Source organism: Delphinus delphis, chromosome 8 (genome assembly GCF_949987515.2).
Source record: "Delphinus delphis chromosome 8, mDelDel1.2, whole genome shotgun sequence".
Taxonomy (NCBI): Eukaryota; Metazoa; Chordata; class Mammalia; order Artiodactyla; family Delphinidae; genus Delphinus; species Delphinus delphis.
The window spans coordinates 74,310,272-74,332,370 of record NC_082690.1 but is presented as its reverse complement, the minus strand read 5'-3'; the positions used below and the strand labels follow the sequence as shown (position 1 = coordinate 74,332,370).

Here is a 22,099-nt window from a genome sequence, read left to right as displayed (position 1 = left end):
GGGGATCTCCGATCAGAGAATGGCTCCCACCCAGGTGGTTCTTCAAGGCAAAGGAGCAGAGGCTGGCTGCCCGGCTGTCTATCCCTCATTGCTAGTCCAGGCATTCCTACCAGCCCACAAACCTCCATAATGGGAACTGGATATAATTAGATAATCAATTAGGGGCTCTGAGTTACATCACATCTATCAGTGCTGGTTTTAACACCACCACAATCGGGAAACAGCGCTTCTCCTGGGGAAAAAAAGCTGCAACCTTCTATAAGGCAGCTGCTTTGTTTGAACCACTTTGTGCTTTGCCTAACTACAATGGCCTATTCGGGGAACTGGAAAGAAAAAGTCATTACTCTTTAGCATATGTTCAATGAAATCAAGCAATCAATTTGATCAGTGGCATTTAGGTTTGACAGCTAAAGATTTATGGCTTAAAAAAACAATTATGGTGGACTTTTCTCCAGAACTTTACTATGAGTCAAAAACTTTCTAGTTCCTAATCCCCTCCTTCTTTTGTCATTGAAACAAATGTTTTACGAGGTGATCTTCTGCAGAGTTGTTTAGGAATGCATCTATACACTGTAACAGAGTAGATGGTAACTGCCCCAGCGTTCTGCTAGCGTTATCATTCTATGGCGAGTCCCTCTGGCAAGCGTGGGTCCCTCTGGAAACAACAAACAAAATCTAGGTCCTAATCCAAAAAGCAGAGGGCCACAGCTGACACTGCTACCTGGTCTCTAAGGTCAACAAAAGTCAGTCACATTTAATGGTAACTGCTCCCCATTAGGGGATGCCGGCCCTCTCAGGGAAGGGGGAATGCCTCTTTCCCTGCTAAAAACCACTGGCCATCTTTCTTCTGTGTTCCCAGTATTTCTCTTCTGGCAAAGCAGAGGCATCTGCTGGAGAACCTTTGCCTCCACTAAGGGAAATTACTTGCACATATAACACTGAACACCCAGCTTGTAGGCAGACAAGCAAAAGAAATTTGAAGTCTATGATTGCCTACAAACGTGTGTGTGTAATAGGCCGGAGTTCAGGCAGGAGCAGCTAATTAGCTCTGGCTGCTGGCGATTCTGATCTATAAAGTGCACATCTCCACCAGGCACATCCATTTCAAGGTCACGCTAATTCCCCACTAACTACCGGCAGTTCTCAGCACGGAAGAAACGCAAATGACACACACGTCCGGCACAGGCTAGAATGTGGTCAGGGGGGCAGAAGACCCCTGAAAAAAAGCAGAAGTATCATTTGGCGAGGAGAGCCCACCTGGACTGCATCTCAGCTTGTGCTTTTGACGGCTGGTGTGGCGCTGGCTGGTGAGGCTGGCACGGGGCTTGGGGAGCGGCGGGCACCTGTTGCTGAGGAGCGCCAGCCTGGCACTGGGAGGGGGCCCCGGCCGCCGGGGACACGGCGGGCAGCAGTGGCGAGGGGAGGTGCGGCTTCTGGGGCTGCTGCTGCTGCTTGTACCGGGAGAGGCTGAAGAAGAGGCCTAGAATGGCCTTGAGGTTTCCATTCCTGATTTCTGCAAGACAGTGAAGAGGTTCTGGTTAGAGGAGGAAGCCTTTCTGGGGAGCCCTGTCTCGCACCCTTTCAAGAGGCTGCTTCAGCCCTCGCACGAGTTTTAATTCCTCTAGGATATGACAGATTTCCTGAACACGTAATTGGTGTCCCAGTCAATTAAAATCAGGCCAAACCACAGAGAAATTAGTTGATTCTCCCCACTGGGATTAGAGTGGATACCCGAGGCAAGCAGCAACTGGGATGCCTGGTGAGTGCCAGGGGGAAATTCTCAGGAAGGACACAACCGAAAAAGACAGAGTCCTGAGCAAGACCGTGCTTGTTCAGGACACAGAGTGAGCTGTCCAGGGACAGAAGCACTGAGGGAAACTCACCGGTCTCCACGCGGCCCTGACCAATCTGTACTCTGTACTTCAAGCCACCCAGAGTGAGCCAGTGGCTGCCGACCCACTCCAAAATCCTCGCCCTGCTTCGCCCAATCATCCTGCCCTCGGAAGGCTCTGTGTCTCTCTTGCCCATTGAATAAATAACTTGAAATTGGGGTGGGTGTGGGAATAGGAGATAGGGGTTGTTTCTATAAAGAACTTACACAAAAATTCTCCTATATTAAAAGAAATTTGTGCAGAGTGGGGCTAAGAAAATTTTTTATTCCAGATGTAATTTTTCCAATGTTAAAAAATGCATTTGCCTCGAGGCATGTATTAAGTGCTGCAGAGAAGGAATAAAATATTTATTCACAGGCAGAGACTCTGGATGCAAGGGTGTTTCCCCTTGGGCAATCCCTCCTTTTCTGCAGTTCTTTTAACACCAGATGCTGATGGCCAGGGTCTAAACTGACCCTGAGGGTAAAGTAATAGGGCCACCCAGCTTGGGGGACAGAGAAGAAGGAACCTAGGGGCTCCCTCTGCTTTGCTTCCACCCTTAGGCAGAATTTCTTTTTCTGAACTGGGAGTGGGGTTGGAGGAAGGGAAGCCCCCCCTCCCCTGTGTGGGTAACACACACCTCCAAGTTAGCCCCAGGCTGGGCAAGAGGATGCTGACAAAGGAACCAGAGTTTCCTCCAAGGACCAGTTGAGGGGCAGAAGGCATGAATGGGGTTCTTTCAGAAACAAGCCCGATTCCCTGCAAGCCTGTCAGTGTGCCCTGGGGTGTGATCCTGCTGATTAGGTCAGGCTGAATTACTTCCTGTTGGAGAGTTCCTCCTTCCAACCTCTGAAGAAACTGACAATACAAACTACTAAAATCCAACTTTCACCCTCTGCGCTTTGGGAGCTAGCATGTGCTGATTGTGGGACAAAAGTGCCAGGAGCCCAGCTTTCAGAAAACCAAAGCCATGAGTTGCAGTCTGTACTCTACCACTTACTAGCTGTGCAACCCTGGACAAGTCACTTAATCTCTCTGGGCCTCAAATGACAATATTGACACAGCTTGCCCCATCACACAGGGTTGCTTTGCAGATCAAACCAGAGCAGAGATGTGAAAGCACAACTGTAAACAGTCACGTCCTTCACTGGTCTTGGTTACTGTATGACCACAGCAGCCTCAGAATCCTGTAGGAGATTCCCATGCAGCTTCGGTTTCATGCCTTAAAAGTTATGGTTTTTACCATGTGACCTTATAATTTATCATGCAAATTACATCATTTTTGAGAGTGGGAGGGAGACGTTCTTGATTACATTAGGAAAACAGGTGTAAGCCAGGGCTGACTTGGACAAGTCAAGATACTCGTAAACCACTGTGTGCAATGCAGGGAGCACAGAAAGTTTCCCCAGATGTGGGAAAGTCCCCCAGCTTCTTTGCGTAGCTCAGCTTTAACCCTTCAGCTCTGCTTCCTTCTCCATCCTAAGGAAACCAAAGGAGAACACACCTGTGGCCTGTTCCGCTTCTGCTTCTAAATGTTCTGACAAGGACACCAGTGTCACAGAGTATGAGGCTGGCTGGGATGATTCAGTTTATAGATGGAGTTTTTGTAAGATTCAACCTCTGAGCCTCAGTGTTCTTCTTTAAGATGGGCATTTTCCTCACGGGCAGATGGAGGGTAAAGGGACACACCCCTGGGCCCTTAGCTGGACAGTGACAGGAGGCAGGACAGAATCAAGAGCTGGCGTGCAGGTGACGACCTGTTAAGGAACTCGGGAAAACAATTTCCCCTCAAAATTGAATTCGCTGAAGGGTGAAAACAGAGCTATAATCATGACAGATGAAATCTATGTAAGATTTTAGTGCCTTTTATAGAGCTACTACTAATTAGTATGTATCAAGAGAAGCTTTTTACATACACGATCCCATTTAATCCCTACAACTGGGAAAATGAGGCCTATTTTATCTCCCTTTTACTTAAGGGGAAACAGGCTCAGAAAGGTTTGCAACCTCTCCAGGGTAATAAATGCTGGAGCTGGGATCTGAATCGAGGGTTTCCAGCTCAAAGCCCAGGCTCCCAACATGGTGTAACCAGGCTACTTACATACCCATCATGGGTCGTGTACTGAAAAGCACACCAGATAATGTTTTATTTAAGTTAGCTCATGGCCATATAAGGATTCTTTATTCTCCTTCTAGAAGTATTCTTGTATTATGGGATGTGTCAAATATCCCAGAATACATTTTTTTAAAAACCATGCAAGAAAAACAAAGAAGGGAAGAACTAGCAATTCAGCATATCCAAGGGCTCAGGGGTTGCCCCCTGCACAAAGCAGGCATATCCACATTGGGACCCCCTTAACCTACCTGCCCATCCCAGGGCAGATGAATGGAGCTGGCTCTGTCATATTCTCTCCCTGCTGTGGATGTTCAGTCATTTATTGTTCGTAACTGTTCTACTATTCCTGAAAGCATCTTTTTATTTGTGACAGAGCACGGTGCTCTCATAAATACACTTTTTCTTAGGAGAAAGCTTTTTTTTTTTTGAGGTAGGCGGACCTCTCACTGCTGTGGCCTCTCCCATTGCGGAGCACAGGCTCCGGATGCGCAGGCTCAGCGGCCATGGCTCACGGGCCCAGCCGCTCCACGGCATGTGGGATCTTCCCGGACCGGGGCACGAACCCGTGTCCCCTGCATCGGCAGGCGGACTCTCAACCACTGCGCCACCAGGGAAGCCCAAGAGGAAACATTTTTATTATAAAGATCACTGATTGTTAGAGCCACAGAAGCCTTGGGTTTGAATCTCTCTAGTCCATCATTTATGGACTTCAAAGTTTTTCCAAGAGTCAACCTCTCTGAGCCGCAGTTTTCTTCTTTAAAATTGGCATATGTGTGCCACACCTTCCCCACAGGGATGCTATGAGAATTAACAGAGGATTAATGAGAAAATAAGGGCAACGCACCTAGGACATGGCCTGACTCTGTACTTCCCTTTTGGGTTCAGAAAATACCGTCACTGTGCCTGCAGCCCCCTCAGAACTCAGCACGGAGCTCTTCAACCACGAGATAACTAAGAAGCCCTTCTTCTTGCACATCCCCTCCAGGCCACAGTCACAGGCGTCAAAAAGAAAATCAACCATGATAATCTCATTTTACAGAAAACACAGTGGTCATCTTTTTAAAACAAACCAGCTCTACTGAGATACAGTTTATATCCATAAAGTCAAGTGTGTGATGAGTTTTAGTAAGTTCAGTAAATTCTAGTTTTAGAATATTTCCATCACCCTAAAAAGTGCTCATCTGCAGGCAATTCCCAAACCCATCCCCCAGGCAACCTCTGATGTGCTGTTTCTATGGATTTGCCTATCCTGGGCATCTCCCCATAAACGACAATCATGTGATGTGCAGTCCTTTGCATCTGGCTTCTTCCGCGGGGCATCGTGCTTTTAAGGTTCATCCAGGTGAGAGCGTTATCACTAGTTCATTTCTTTATATTGCTGGGTATTATCCCATTATATGGATAGACCACATTTTATCCATTCACTAGTTGGCGGACGTTTGGACGGTTTAATTTTCTTTTCAGAACACAGGACTCAAGCGTGGTGAATGCTCTGTTTGGGAACGAGCCACACAGTTTATGCCATGGGTGGTCCAAAATAGCTAGAATTGTGTTCTCTTCCTATTTCCAAATGGCATTTTTCTGTGTGCCACGAGGCCTGGTAAGCTGGCTCCACAGGCTGTCTAAAAACAAAATCCACCAGCCCACAAAAATGTTCCCCTCATGACATTTCCCGAGGCTTCGGAAAAAGAACATCATTCTGTTTCTGATCAACTATCCTCACCCTCCTGATTTGTACAGAAGGAAATAACTGTAGACCTAGAGAGATATGACTTGTTTCAGGAGACATGAGCTAGGCTGGTATCTAAACCAGCATGAGAACCCTGTTCTTCTTCCTCTCCTATGGCTGCACCCACGTAAACTGAAGAATAAACTACACGGGCCATAGTCCAATTTCCACTAGAATTCAGTATGGCGTTGGTTCTGAACCCCTTGGGTTCTGACTGATCTCCGTAACCACTGGCTGGCGCTAATCTGCATGGATGCTATAGGGGGGTGTTGGGCAAGAAGGGAGGATAATAGAGTTATTCTCTTTCAATATTGTTTAAAAGAAACCTCAGGCCTGCTTTAGTAAGGCGTAATCGTTGGGATAATCTAATACAAAGAAACCTGCTTTGTAGGAAAGGGATTGGGAGCCAAAGGGAAGGCTGCCTCAGACCGCAGTCTCAGAATTCCTATTCAATCCCCTTAAGCCACGGTGTAAGGTCACCGGGCTGATTCGGGATTGTGGATTCTGTGGCATTGCTCCTCCAGCTGGGCCGTCTACATCACCCACATTCAGCATGTAACTTTCCACCCCACTCTGGCAGCCTTTCTGTGTACTGCCCAGCAAAGCCCTTCAGCGACTCTGCCCACAGGGGAGGTGGATGAGGGGGTGGGAATAGAGCCAACAGGGCCCCCTGCCGGTGAAGGACAGAAATGGCCCCGCTCACCGCCAAACTCAGGTGACGTGGGTAGAGAGAGATGGAGACGATCTACGTGCTGCTTTCACCCTAACTGTCCAGAAAAAGCTCCTGCTTTCTGGCTCAGGATGAAAGGAGGAGACAGCTCAGCATCAGGTCTCTGGCCATCAGGGCAGCAAACCCAGGTCTGAACTAATCAAGTCGGCAACCGATTTCACTCCTAAAGCACATACACCCTGTTAGAGTCACCTGGAAGCATCTTCCTGCCTCTGTTTCTCCAAACTGGAAGATGGATAAAAAGCTAGTCCTTTGTTCCCATATTACCTATGCCCCAACGTCTATCTAAATTTCCCTTCACCTTCCTTTTCCGATTGGTGAAAGCCTATTCAACTTGTAAAACCCAGAAGAAACATCACCGTCTCTGAGAAGCTCCTGCCTGCCCCAGGCAGAGCTGATCGTAGCCTTCTTTGGGCACCACTGGATCCTGTACATACCACCAGCACAGCTCTCTCACTAACTGGAATTTAAAGCTAGTTTTGTATGACTAATGTGACTCTCCGTGTACGCCGGTGCCTAGCACTGTGCCTGGCATGTAGATGTGCCCGGCAAATGCGTGCTTAAACAAATAGGATATGTCTTCACCTCCAGACCTCCGCTTCCCCATTACAGGAGGATGGGCTCAGGGCCAGGTAGTGCAAACCCCAGGTGTTCTCAAAACTCCCAGAGATAAAGGCCATTCCTCTTCACAGGAACAGGTTTACAGATGGTTGTGACAGGTGGAGTGAGGGGTTGAAGTGATCTGGAAAAGCACCCCGGGCAGGCTGAGGCCCAAGCTCACAGGACTCTGGCAAGTCTCCAGGAGCAAGCGGATGGGTCCGATCTTGGGGAACACGCAGGGGACAGGAAAAGCCCCAAACCAGCAGCATCTCCACGGGGCTCACCTGGGCCTGCAGCCCCTGCTCGCAGGCATCAGCTGTCTGTGCCCTGGAACAAAGGCTCCCTGTGGCTCTCTCGCAGGCAGGCCAGGCCAGGGCCTGAGCTGCTGAGATGCTTCAAGGACAGGTGCACACACCCTCCCGGGTTCCAAACCTGGCTTTAGTCCCTGGGAAAGGGTGGAGATGTGCCTATGAGGCTTTCCAACCGCTGATTTTTTTAAATCAGAGGAGGAGCCTCAGGGCAATCAATCATCTTCAAAAGGAAAACAAAGAGCATTAAAATTACATGATTTCTCTCGGGTGTCCGGCAGGCAGTCCGGGCTCCTGGGCCGAGGTTTACGATGTCAGAGAAGGAAACGAGGCAGAGCGGAGGCTCCCCGGAGGCCAGCGGGGTGACTGTCAGCAACATACAGGAACTGATACGGCGCAAGGAGGAGATCGAGGCGCAAATCAAAGCCAATTATGACGTGCTGGAGAGCCAAAAAGGCATTGGGATGAACGAGCCACTGGTGGACTGCGAGGGCTACCCCCGGGCAGACGTGGACCTGTACCAAGTCCGAACCGCAAGGCACAACATCGTCTGCTTGCAGAACGATCACAAGGCGGTGACGAAGCAGGTGGAGGAGGCCCTGCACCAGCTGCATGCTCGCGACAAGGAGAAGCAGGCCCGGGACCTGGCCGAGGCCCGCAGGGAGGCCATGAGCCACGGCCTGGGCCAGAGCCAGGACCTCAGCCCTGCTCAGCCTTCGCCATAGCGAACAGCATCAGCCCCGGCTCCCCTGCCAGCATCGCAGGTCTGCAAGGTGGATGACGAGATAGTGGAATTTGGCTCTGTGAACACCCAAAACTTCAAGTCCCTGCAGAACATTGGCAGTGTGGTCCAGCACAGTGAGGGGAAGGCCCTGAATGCGACAGCGAACCGCAGAGGGGAGAAATACCAGCTTAGACTCGTGCCAACACGCTGGGCGGGAAAAGGACTGCTGGGCTGCAACATTATTCCTTTGCAAAGATGATTGTCCCTGGGGAACAGAAACAGGAAAGCATATTCCCTTGCCCCAGACTTGGGTCTCGTGGGCATTTCCTCCTCCTCTTCTCTTCCTGAAGCTCAAGGATCTGGAGGAGGCTGGGAGCCTGAACTTCTAGGTGGTGGAAACGCTGTGGCCTCCCAGTGTGATCTCTTGGGATTAACACGTTGTTAAAAACTTGATCTGTGTGTAGCATCTTTTGCAAATTAGGCCACGGCCCTGAATGGGAATCCTGTGGACTGTGAGCAAGTGGGCGGGAGTTATTCTGGTAGGTGCTGATGCGACTTTATTCTTCTAGAAATGTTGTTTTTTTCCCCCAAATAAACAGTTTTACAGTGTTAAAAAAAATACATGATTTCTTTAAACACTATAATGATTTTCTAGTAGTTATGGGGGTGGTTAGAAGTGTAGATAGTAGTGAGCAGTATAAAATACCAGGACTTGAATCAGCAGACGCGAGTAGCTTGATCACTGCTGACTCTGTGGGCCTCCCTTTTGCCACATGGAACAATCTCTTTGGGCCATAGTCTCCTCATCTGTAAGATGGGGTAATACGAATACTGATCTCGGAAGGTTGCTGTGGGGGATTAAATAGGATATAAACTAAAATGTGTACAACACTTAGCCCAGTGACCGTACATGGCGGGTCCTCAATACATGATTTCCACTCCTATAACTTAACAGTATGTCAAATGGAGGTACTTCCTGTAGCCCTAAAATTGTGAATAAGGCCCATTTGAGGAAAACAGGCTCCAAGTACCCTTGCTTTGTAAGTTCAAGGAACTGACAGAAGTTGGGACCAGTCACCCTCCCACGAGACAGCACTAGTCCAGAATTAGTCTTACAACCAAAGACCATCACCACCAGCCTCTACCCACCGCACCCAAAGTCAATATAAGAAGATCCAGATGAGAGAATGTCACTGAGGTTGGGCGTGGGTGGTCACGACTGATGATCACAGAGACAGGATATCTCCTCCCCTCACCAAGGAACAAGACAGTGGGGTCCTTGCACTCCTTGAAGTCGAGGGAGTAGAGGCTTCAAGAGAATAACTCCAGGTGGTGGTGGTGGTGTTCTAGTGCCCAGCTGGGACACCTGCTTAGCAGGGACCTGGCAGATCTGCCTGTTTGCCACCTAAGCTGGGGAGAAAGAGCTGGAGAGAGATTGTATGGCGGGGACTTCCAGGTGACAGGAGGCCTGTTCCATCACTACAAGTGGAAGACAGAGCCCACACATTCCTGCTGCTCTATGGTGGGTGACGCAGGGACTGTGAGACCGAGGCCTACGGCCTTACCAGGACCACCCTAGTGTGGGGACGAAGAGGGGCCTGAATCAGGGGGATGGAATGTGACTGCTACCAGCTGGGGGTGAGCTAGAAGGGCGGTCAAATCTCACAAGAGACTACTGAGGCCCTGGGAGCAGCATGGGAGTGAGTGCTGGTCAGCAGGGCATGCAGAGACCCCCAGTGGGGACAGTGGCAATGATGGCCCACCAAGAGGAGGGCAGCAACTTCACCCCCAGCAGAACTCTGCTGCCTCTGCTGCTGCCCCAATCCTGGAGGCTCAGGCACAGGAACGAGGGAAGGGAAAGGAGGTCAAGTCATCACACCCCCCAGACCCCCTCAACCTTCCAAAGCCACCTGCACTGGGGGGCACCGGGGAAAAGAGCTTTGAGTCTGAGACTGAAGTTTAAAAATGAACAAGACTGAGTCTTAAGTACTGACATAATCTGTTCTAATAACTGCACAAGACTGAAGGGAATGGGTTCTGGCCCAGGTATCATTAAATGAGTCTCAACCAAGCAGGAAAGATGGGGGTCAACATAGCACAGGTGGGGGCAGTTACTGAAAAACTTACTTCATGGTTATACCCCAGTGACTGATTCCTCAACACACTGGTTCCAGTCTACTCTTCTCTGCTCAGACTCACAAGGGCCACATCCCACCACCGACCAGGGGGCTGGGGCTGAGTCTGTCTGCACCATATGCCTTCATGGGCTGCCCAGCATCTTCCGAGACAGTGTTCCAGCCAACAAAGGTTCTAGATCTTTTTTGATTTCTTTCACCCGTACATGGCACGCCCACATCTTATCCATCTGCCTTCCCCAAAGACACCATGAACAGGAGCTCCGAAATCACAGACCTGGGTTCCAATCCTGGCCCTGCCACTCACTCACTGCGGGCTTCATAACTTCTTCCAGGGAAAACTTCCTCATCTGTAAACTCAGCATATTATAAATTCCAACGTCAGTTGTGAGAGCTGAAGCTGATGCAGATAAAAGCCTTCAAAGCACAGTTGGTACTTATTCATTCAACAAATATTTGTTGAGTAGATTCTCTACGCCTTAAGGTATAGAGAAGATGGGGCAGGGGAGAGACAGGACAGGCAGAAGGCAGGACAATGGGTAGACAGATGGCAGGGTGGCCAGGGTCACCTCCAGGCCACATGAGATGAAGCTGGCCTACAGAGTCTGCATCCCCTGGAGCCCTTTCTGCTAAGCGTGACTTGTAGGAGAGAAGCCCCTGCAGATGCTCTGCTGCGGGTGGGGTGCACAGGCCCGGGATCCAAGCATGCCCAGGACCTAGGAGGAAGGTGTGCCTGCCACTTCCACCAGCACGAGAACTCTCTACCAGGAGGAAGCAATGTGTTCCTTGGAATAGAAATTTGCATCTCCCTACCTCTCCACGGAAACACCAACACCAACCCCTCATGCCCCAGCGATGCGCATGCCACACGCCATTCAGCCTAGATCTCATCCCCCGGAGGAGGAGGGCCCATAGCCCAGAGCAAAGGAATCCTCCACGGACCCTTCTCTCAGAGCTGAGATTAAGGCTGACCACCGAAAGCTGCCTCAGAGACCTCTGGAAGCAGTGTGACCATGTCTGACCCGGGGCAGCCCCAGACTGTTAGAGGTCCCACTTGGGAATTCCGTGCAGAGACACAAGACACCAATAGCGGCCGCCCACTCACAACACTGGAAGAGACTACAGTCCAGAAACACAGCCAGGAAAACCAAGCTTTCACCACACAGCAGAGCAAAGGCAAGGAACAGTCCCCAAAAGGATCACGCTTGCAAACCTACGCTACACTGGGCTGCGTCCTTCCGCACCGCTCCCCGCCTCCCCAACCCTAACTACCAGAGTCAATGCTAACCAGCAACTCTGCAAAATGCGACCAGGATAGGGAAAGGGCCTCATCTGAGGCCCATGCTGCTCTACCTGTTCTGGGAAAACTGGAGGAGGTGCAGCCTAATGAGTTTGGGAGGATGCTGGGGCCTATGGCCGCTCGGGAGCTAGCAGCTGCTTATATTTACAAACAGGAGAGAGACAGAGCAAGTTTCCAGAGTGAGCTGTTGCCCGAGGAAGCTGAGAATTCAGACCGGCCATCTCCAGACCAACACCTAATGAACAGCGAACCACCAGCCGACGCTAATGTGCTAATTAGCCACGAAATTGGAGTTAATGAAAAACTAATCACGATGTCAAGATGGAGCACCTCATTAATAAATCACATGCTTTTTTTTTGGGCGGGGGGAGCTAGGAAAAGTGCCGCTTCTTCTCATAAAATTAAGAGAAGGATTAGGCATTTTTCCCTGGGAACTTGCACAGTTTAAATATGCTCCGTGGTTAAGTGTTCTCTCTCCCACAGATAAGGCTTGGCTTGATAATTAACTAAACTGCCGGTCGCGTGAATAAAGTCGGTGCTGTTTGATGAAGCCCTTCTCAAAGAGAAGCAGCTCCATCTTCACTGCTCCCTCCGTGTCTTGCCGACAAGGCTGGCACAGCTGGGTCGGCACTCTCAGAGATCCCTTAGGTTGTCAAAAGGTTGGCATCGTCAAGTGCAGACAAGCATCGAGTGGCCTCAAAACCCGCAAGAGACAAAACCGGAGAAGCCCACCAGCACCCCTTGGCTTAACTCTAAAAACGTCATCAATAGGTAACAGGTGGGCATTTCAAACGATAAAGGGCAGCTTTATGACAAGTGCTCAGACTCACCTTCTGCAGACAGCCCCTGGATGTTTATTCCCTTAGCCGCCAGGAAATTCAAGCAGGCATCTATGTTTTCAATCTGGGGGGGGAAAAAAAACCAATATACACTCAATAAATGTTCAGTCTTCTCCAGAGCCATCTCTTATTAGGAACAAAAGTCTATGTCAGCGAGAGGGTTCATTGTGCGTTTGCTAAGGTTCTCAAAGAGGAAAAAATGACATGAAAACACCGGATGGATAGATGGAGGCAGGTCAGTACTCTCCTTTGTCTGTACTTGCACAGGAAAAGGCTACCTAATATGCCAACCACACGCAGCGTCAGAAGTCAAGGCCTTGGATTGCTCACGGCTGCCAAAAATAACCAGGGGGGAATTGGAGCTCTCGTGTTGGTCACTGTCGCCAGTGCTATCCTCAACACTTGAGCAGCTGCCAGAAACACAGAGGTGGGGACAAGGTTAGGAGACCCTTCCACCTACCAGCAGCTGGGAGAGACTTCCCAGCCCCCGAGGAGGTGGGCAGTTAAGCATAAAAAGAGTGAATGGGCATCTCAGCAGGAATCTGGGTAGTGTTTACTCACAAAATTCTCAGGATGGCAGGCATCGCAGAGGACGGGGAGAGCTGCAAACTCACCGAACCTCTCTGTCCTCTGTGTTTTCTGTGGCAGAAGGGACCCGACCCCACCAGGGTCTGGGAGGCCTCCCAGGCTTTCCAGGGCTGATGCCACGGCCAAGGGCAAGCTCACGTCCAGCCCTCAGGAAGGAGCAGTTAGATCATTCCCAAAGGTCTGATTTGCCTTCAGTTGTCAGGGCTAATTATTTTTTGGTCTACAGGAAACTGTTCGGGCTCGATTCATGTCAACGGTGACCAAAAATAAGAGAAACTGCCTTGGACTTGGCACAGGGAACTTTGGATTTCACACGGCTTGCATTTCACAGCGGAGATCTTCCTCACCTCCGCAACCCCTCAGCCCCCGCCCGACTTCCCAGGCTCCAGCCACACGCTTATGAACTCCAACCAGTATTTGACCCATGGGGTTTGTTGTGAACTCATAAATGACTCTCTTTCACAGCGTACATGTGACCCTTCTCCCTCCCCTCCCCCAAGCAATATCCTGATGTTTCCTTCAGAGCCACAGAGTGAAGTGTCTCCGTTTTACGAGCTCTCATTTGAGTACAGTCTGGCTCCAAGGCAGTCTTCCTGAAGTTCATGTCCACCCTCCCCTGATGTCTGGCATTCTCCTTCTCTGCTCCCGGTCTTCACAGCTTCCAAACACATTAAATTAAGCTCAGGGACACCTGAATAAAACTGCATCCATTCTAAAAGAATCCGCTCAACCCTGAGCTTGAGGTCACTCCATCCTCACAGTTTTTAGCTCAGGTTCCCAATCTCTTTCCCAGCGAACAGCTCACCTTCCAGGGTCTTCATCTGGGAGGCATTTTTTCATCTCTAAGAAAAGGGGTAGAATGCAATTTCCTACCAACGAAATAAATGCCGATGCTACACGTTATGCCTGCCACCATCGCAGAAAATCGTTTCTTACAGAGAGGGAGGAAAAATGAGATGGCTTTAAACTCTCCTTTCTTCTTTCCGGCGCAGGATGACTGACAGTGACAACCAAGTGCTACCACCTTGGAGGGAAGGGGGGCGAGGGGGAGGACGAAGAAGGAAGAGAACGGCTGGGAGGACCCTGTGCAAGGTGTTTTGGAGCAATCGGCTTCCATGTAGAAGTGTAATAAACATCATCTCTCTAAATGTTATTGCACTCTATTACAAAACCCTGCTTTTGAGAAAATACCAATCCTTATTTCATGACATTGTATACAGTGATAATAGACCAAAACCATTCAAAAGGATTTGTGGCCTCTACGTAGACAAAGGCACTAGTATTGAAATCACAGTAAACTTACAAAATTCCTCTTCTACCGCTTGTCTCTTCCTATAATCCTATCCTACTTTTTTTTTTTTGGTGTGTATGTGTTTTTATTGTTTATCTATTTTTTTAAATTTTATTTTATTGAAGTATAACCGATTTACAATATTGTGCTAATTTCTCTGTACAGCAAAGTGATTCAGTTATATGTACATTCTTTTCCATTATGGTTTATCACAGGATACTGAATACAGCACCCTGAGCTATACAGGACCCTACCCTACTTCTTCCAATATAATATCTTACACGTGGCTCTGAAGGGAGGCTTTGGCAATTATGACCCCATAGCAAATGAGAAGAGAAATCTGACCACCCCTGAATCTGTTAATGCAAAATCAAAAATAGTGCACTTGGTATTGATATTTATCCTGGGAAGTGTCATGTAGGTGGGCTGACATGGGTAGGTTTAGTTTTTCAGCAACAGTGTGGCAGTGTGACACTAAATACAAAAAAAGGGACACCTGCCAACATATGCAAGAAAAGCACTGCTCTACTAACACTGCAATTCTATAGAATTTTCCCTCCAAGGAGCATGAAGTACGTTTCCTTGTCACATCTATGGAGCATTTGATGTATGTAGCACCATTTAAAGTCCATGGTAGGACTTCCCTGGTAGAGCAGTGGTTAAGAATCCGCCTGCCAATGCAGGGGACACGGGTTCGATCCCTGGTCTGGGAAGATCCCACGTGCTGCAGAGCAACTAAGCCTGTGTGCCACAACTACTGAGCCTGTGCTCTAGAGCCCATGCTCCACAACTACTGAGCCCGTGTGCCACAACTACTGAGCCTGCGCTCTAGAGAGCCCACACGCCACGACTACTGAGCCCGTGTGCCACAACTACTGAGCCTGTGCTCTAGAGTCCACGCGCCACAACTACTGAGCCTGCGAGCCACAACTACTGAAGCCTGCACGCCTAGAGCCTGTGCTCCACAACAAAAGAATCCACTGCAATGAGAAGCCCACGCACCGCAACGAAGAGTAGCCCCGGCTCGACGCAACTAGAGAAAGCCCGCGGGCAGCAATGAAGACCCAACGCAGCCAAAAATAAATAAATAAATAAAAAATAATAAATTAAAAAAAATAAAGTCCACGGCAATTTCTTCTTGCAAGGCTACCCTTGGTACATTTCAATTCACCCATGGGGCTTTCTTTTTAAATGTTAAATTCTGTTAAGGGGAGAAATAATTATAAACAGGTTACCTAGAATATTTCCTCTCTTGTTGATTTTTGTTACAGTCCTATCATTCTGTCAACCAATTTCATAATTTTGATCAATAGTTCTTTGCTGAGTAAGGGAGACTGGGAAAGGAAGAAGATTTTGCCCCCCAGGGGGCATGTGGCCACATTCTGGGTTGTCACAACACTGAGGGAAACTGACATCTAGTGAGCAGAGGCCAAGGATGCTGCTTAACACCCTGCAAGGCACACATCAGTTCCCGCCCAACAAAGAACTATCCAACCCCAAATGTCAGCAGTGCCAAGGGTGAGCAACCTGAGGGGTATGATTCTTTCAATCACTCAGTCAACATCATTGTGCGGATGTCTGTTCTGTGCCAGGCACTGTGCTCGATTCTTTTGACAGTGTTGGTCGAGTCTTCCCCCAAGTCCAGGAGCCCACATTTACATAATCCTTCTCTTTAGGGTCCACAGAGCCCCTCGACATACACCCCCTGACTCCCGTCCATTTCCAGGAGAATCAGAGCAGATAAACGAGGGAAGCACTAGGATCTCCCTACATTAGGTGAAGGAGGAGACCTAAGGGCACTAGGAATGCTTTCTCCTAACGAGGAGATGAAACGGGGGACGCTATCCAGATGGCCAGATTGCACTCCCAGAAAATGTAAAACCTGAAAATAAGGGCTTGGGTCGTCATTTAAAAGACGATTCATAAGCCCATCAAGAGCCTTGAATTTTTTCCCCTCTACCATGAATTCTCAGCTCACAGAGGAGTTCAAAAAAGATTCCTCAAGTTTCAAATCCACTGTTTAATAATGTTCCATTAAGGCTAAAAATCACTCCCGACAAGGCGGCCGAGACCCACGCTCTTTTCATCTGCACCCCAGGAAGGGCACGGGGCTGGGAAGCAGCATAGGGTCAGATGTGGATTCCAACCTCCCGCTTCACTTGGAATGAGATCAGAAGAGGAGAATGTTTCTTTGATCCACGCTCTCTTGTGATTCAAATTCACCTTAAGGTTTTCTTATAAATACTGTTCAGGTAAACAATCCATCCTCCAGTACGACTGAGGTTGCAAACTCCCACCACGTCCCTGGAGGGGACAGGACGGTGGCAGGACCCTGGGGCACTCAGCACAGCACAGCGAGGCCCTAGAGCCCATCTTTAACGAGGCTCATGGCTCATATGGGATCCAGACATGCAGTGCAAGATGAGGATAGGATCCTGTTAAAGTTGAGAGGCAGAGTGAAGGAAAAGACTCTTCACCAGCAAAGTATGTAAATACAACGAAAGTTGTTCATTAACACATAGCGGCCAATATAAACTACTTTCCAAAATTAGCTGAAAAAAAATCTGTGCGAAGTCTGACATTCCAGTGTTGCTGATGGGTGGGGAGGGGCCCTGGGTGAGAAGGCTGTTGTAGTTGTTGCCATAGAAATGGGTCCAAGGAATATGGAATCAAGCTCCTGGAGTTTACTAGCTGGGGTAGAGGCAGGAAGCTGAGAAGGGGGACCAGAACACCAGAGACCCTGGAAGCAGAAAGGAGCTGGATGGAGGAGTGGGCGGAGTAAGGGGACAAACCAAGACCAAGATGTACTTCCCAGAGTTTCCCTTTGTTTGGGGCCATATGTGGCCTCAACCCTGTGTGGTCCATGAACATCCAAGAGAGACAGGCTGCAATTAAGCCTTTCTCCCACTCTCAGCCAGGCTCTCCATTCCAAAGTGGAATAGCTTCTCAACAGTCTCTAAACTTTAGACCTGCAGGGCAACTTCCATGGACCATGTATGTTGTAGCCTATGTCTCCCACATCCAGAAATACATCCCCAAACAGGCCAGGCACAGAGCAAGGAAAATCAAAACAAATGGCAAACAACTGGAAAGAGAAGGGAGGGGGGATCGGAGGCAAATGGAAAACTTCACATTTCAATCATGATTAAGGCTGGACTGGGTCTCATGATAACATAAAATATGCAAACCTCAGAAGCACTGCTGTATATCTCCTCGGTAGCTTAGAGACTGATCAAATACCATCTGTTGTGGCAGTTGTCATGGTAGCATTTTTCTCTGAATACCAGTGTAGCTGAGTGCAAAGCGCATGAAAATGATTAATGCAGACGAAGACCATCTCTACCGGCACTGTCGCAGCCCAGGGGAAGATGGGGCTCTGGGCATAATGAGTAAATGGGGTGCTAGTGTTTATGAGTTCAGAGTTTGTCACCGCACCCCTTGAAGGTCTCCTTCCTGAGAAGATGAAATTGGAAGGGAGACAAACAGAGGCTGCATTAAAGTCAGGCATGGTCACAGCCATTTTTTAAAAATCATGAAACGCCTAGAGCTTAAGTAGTGGGAGACCTAGACCCCAGACAAGGCTGAGCGAGAACGTGCAAGTTCTAGGGACAGTAAAAGCACAGTGTAGCTTCTTCTTGAGCCTCTTATCAACACAAACAACTTCCTCCCAGAAGTGTGTGTGATCTTCACACCTGATATTGCTACCTGTCAACAAAAACAATTATCATTCATTCATTCATTTATCCATTTTTTCATCCATATTTACGGAGCACCTTCTGGGTGTTAGGAAATGTGTTGGTACTGGGTATACAGTGGTGAATAAAAGAGACATAATCCCTGACCTCTAGAACCTACAGTCTAATGTAGGGGAACTGGCACTAGATAACCAGGACACCAATAGCATCCGTCATGTACTAAAGGACAGGATCTAGCCTGGGGGGATGGGGAGTCAGGTAAGAATTTAAGGAAGAGATAGCAAGTTGGTCGACAGAGACAGGGCTTTTTGTCTGTTCTGTTCACTGGTGTAGCTCCAAGCACCTAGAAGAGCATGGGGAGCATGGTAGGTGCTCGAAAACGTTTGTTGACTGAAGGGAAATTTGAGCTGAGACGTAAGAGTGAGCTGGGCACCGAGAGTGGGGAAGAGAAGAACATCCCCATCGCAGGGGACCTCAGGCTGGAAAGCTTTCATGCAGGATGCAGCCCAGCATATTCTGAGAACCAAAAGAGCTGGAATGACTGGAGGCCAGTGAGCAGAGGAGAAAAGCAGTGAGAGAGGACACACAGCAAAAGCAGAGTGCTGGGCCATATTCAGGAGCTGATGTGGAAAAGGAGAGAAGGGAGAGGTCCTTCCTGTTCTTAAGGAAGCCTTGACACTCCGTTACCATGGCAACAGGAGCCAGGCCAAGCCCTCTGGTCTGAAAGCTGCAGGATGGGCTATGTTGTGTTAGGGATGGATCAAGCAGCGCCTTCAAGGTGGGGCTCCAGTGACATCCAGGCTGGGCACCGAGACAGGGAGGGATGGGAAGGGTAGGGCAGCATCTGTGGTCACATGTACTAGGAAGTCTGTTTCCTATCTAACAAGCCTCCATGCTCTCCTGACACTCCTTCCCCTGACACTTCCCCAAAATAAAAATAGAATAGAAGAAAAAAATAAAAACAAGAAATCCAACCATGAAACGAAGCCAAGATGTCCTTTGGGGAACTGCCCTCCGAAATGCCCGTCTCACCAGTGTTGCCTTTTTGCTCTGCATTCCTAGGGACCACGACCTGATGCATGATTTTCCAGCTTCACTTTTTTCTCTCCCTATGTCAGTGTTGGGGTCCAGCAGCATCATATGGTCACTTACATGGTCATGGGTCACAGTATGGTCCGGGAGATGCACATCACCACAGGACAGAGCAGGCAGGGCCCAGACACTGTAGTTTTAATTTTAGAAGGGGACCCCAGAAAAAGGGAAATGTATGCTGGTGCTTCAAATCCGCCAGGTGGGGAAGCATTCAGGAACATCTTTCCTTGTAAGCCCCTTGTAAGCCCCACATGCTGCTGCTTACTTGACAGACACAGAAAGCCATCTTTGGCCGGTAGTACAAGGGGCTCCGTACCTTCTGTCCAAGCTCTGGCCATTCAAGCATCAAAGATTTCAGAAAGTCATCTCTAGCTCTCTTGGTGGCTTTGAAACAGAAAGCTTGAGAACGGGGGACTCGGGGGCCGGATGGAGCCTGAGTCCCTCTGTCAGACTGTTTCCCGTGCTGCTTTAATGCCTTCCCCAACTCCTTCCTTTAATTTGGCAATGTTATCCTCCTTATCTTTTACGATATTTGTAACTTAGGCTTTCCAAGATGTTGTCAAGAATTCCTTTTTAAAAAAATTTTATAGGAGTCTCTCTGCTGTTACAGCAAATGGGTAAGTCCATATGGATACAAAAAAAGTCTCTCTAGAGGAGAAAAAAAATGGAAAACAAGAATCTCAAATTCCTCCAGTGACTATCTTCTTCCACCTTGCTTCCTACTGCCTAGAATGTTTCATTTCCCTATTATTTCCTGACTTCTTGATTTTTCCCTTGAAACAAAGAGAGAGACCTGGAAGGGGAGCTGTGGCTAACTTCTCAAAGCCAGTCCTCACTCTGGAGGCTCCCAGAATAGAGGCCTACAGTTGAACTCTGCAGAGTACCTGCTTTTGGATACAGCAGTCCTTCTGAGGGTGAAAACTCCTCAGGGGAACAGCATCATCGGAAAGGCCCAAAGGATGCCTCTGTGCGTGTTCGTTCAGCACGGCATTCTGCACGTCATTTCTCCTCCTACAATTTCAGAGTAATGATCCCAAACGTCCTAGCACTCCCAAAAGGGATTATTCCAAGTGGAGGCCTCCATTAGGAGCTGACACAGATGCTAAAAGGGGAGTGATCAGGGCTAAACAGTGATATTTACAGGATAACAAAGGCTTTGGGGTCAGACAGATCTGGGTTCAAATCCTGATTCTGCCATTTACTGAATTATGATCACCAGCAATTTAACCTGATTAGTGACCTCATCTGTAAAATGGGCGTTATAACACCTACCACTCACGGTGGTGGTGGTTATCGTATGAGAGGATATGTGTATGGTACTTAGTAGGTGCCCAATAACTGGCAGTTTTTGTTACTGTGTTGTCAATTCTGATATGAATGTCCCTGGTCAATAGTGCTCAGGCCACGACGTGCTCAAAGCTGTGTCTGGGGTCGGCCTCTGGCAAAACAGAGAATTAAACGAGCTTATCTGGTCTGCCTTCCATTCCCCTCCTGGGTTTTCCTCTCCATCACCTGATGTGCAACCCCTCTCTTGAAAAGATGCTGATAAACCAATTCACACCAAGGCAGAAGGGCCTGCTACTAGCCTCCCAACATGTCACCTCTCCCGGAGGTACTTGTATTCCACCACAATTATTAAGGAACGGTATAAATTGATACAGATATTGAACTCCACACTAGATTCTGGTTCCCTTAGAAACTACCCACAAAACCCTAAGAAAATTATTAACTGCTTCAAGCCTCAAATTCATCACTTGTAATACAGGAATGCTGCTAACTATCTCATAGCATTACTGAAGACTACATGAGATGACATATGTCAAGAGTCTAGTGGTAAATCACACAGACCTTTAAAAAGGCTCTTTGCAGCTAACACCTATCCTTCTCAAACTCTTCGAAAATATAGCAGAGGGAGGAACGCTCCCAAATTCATTCTACAAGGCCACCATCACCCTGATACCAAAAGCAGACAAAAATGTCACAAAAAAAGAAAACTACAGACCAGTATCACTGATGAACATAGATGCAAAAATCCTCAACAAAATACTAGCAAACAGAATCCAACAGCACATTAAAAGGATCATCCACCATGATCAAGCGGGGTTTATTCCAGGAATGCAAGGATTCTTCAATATATGCAAATCAATCAACGTGATACACCATATTAACAAATTGAAGGAGAAAAACCATATGATAATCTCAATAGATGCAGAGAAAGCTTTTGACAAAATTCAACACCCATTTATGATAAAAACTCTCCAGAAAGTAGGCAAAGAGGGAACCTACCTCAACATAATAAAGGCCATATATGACAAACCCACAGCCAACATCATTCTCAATGGTGAAAAACTGAAACCATTTCTTCTAAGACCAGGAACAAGACAAGGTTGCCCATTCTCACCACTATTATTCAGCATAGTTTTGGAAGTTTTAGCTACAGCAATCAGAGAAGAAAAAGAAATAAAAGGAATCCAAGTCAGAAAAGAAGTAAAACTGTCACTGTTTACAGATGACATGATACTATACATAGAGAATCCTAAAGATGCTACCAGAAAATAACTAGAGCTAATCAATGAATCTGGTAGAGTAGCAGGATACAAAATTAATGCACAGAAATCTCTTGCATTCCTATACACTAATGATGAAAAATCTGAAAGAGAAATTAAGGAAACACTCCCATTTACCATTGCAACAAAAAGAATAAAATACCTAGGAATAAACCTACCTAGGGAGACAAAAGACCTGTATGCAGAAAAGTATAAGACACTGATGAAAGAAATTAAAGATGATACAAACAGATGGAGAGATACACCACGTTCTTGGATTGGAAGAATCAGTACTGTGAAAATGACTATACTACCCAAAGCAATCTACAGATTCAATGCAATCCTTATCAAACTACCAATGGCAATTTTTACAGAACTAGAACAAAAAATCTTAAAATCTGTATGGAGACACAAAAGATCCCGAATAGCCAAAGCAGTCTTGAGGGAAAAAAACGGAGCTGGAGGAATCAGACTCCCTGACTTCGACTATACTACAAAGTCACAGTAATCAAGACAATATGGTACTGGCACAAAA

General features: G+C 48.0%; 1 protein-coding gene and 1 pseudogene across 1 annotated transcript in view; one reads left to right on the top strand and one right to left on the bottom strand.

Annotated features, from left to right (window-relative positions):
- NAV2 (neuron navigator 2) overlaps nucleotides 1-22,099 on the bottom strand; it is a 401,022-nt gene that overhangs the window by 224,509 nt on the left and 154,414 nt on the right. The window contains exons 7-8 of the mRNA XM_060019685.1: nucleotides 12,344-12,416; nucleotides 1,258-1,513 (exon numbers count right to left, since the gene is read on the bottom strand). Of these exons, the coding sequence (XP_059875668.1) occupies nucleotides 1,258-1,513; nucleotides 12,344-12,416 (329 nt within the window). The remainder of the gene's footprint in view (nucleotides 1-1,257; nucleotides 1,514-12,343; nucleotides 12,417-22,099) is intronic.
- On the top strand, nucleotides 7,666-8,420 carry LOC132429142 (26S proteasome non-ATPase regulatory subunit 9 pseudogene; annotated as a pseudogene).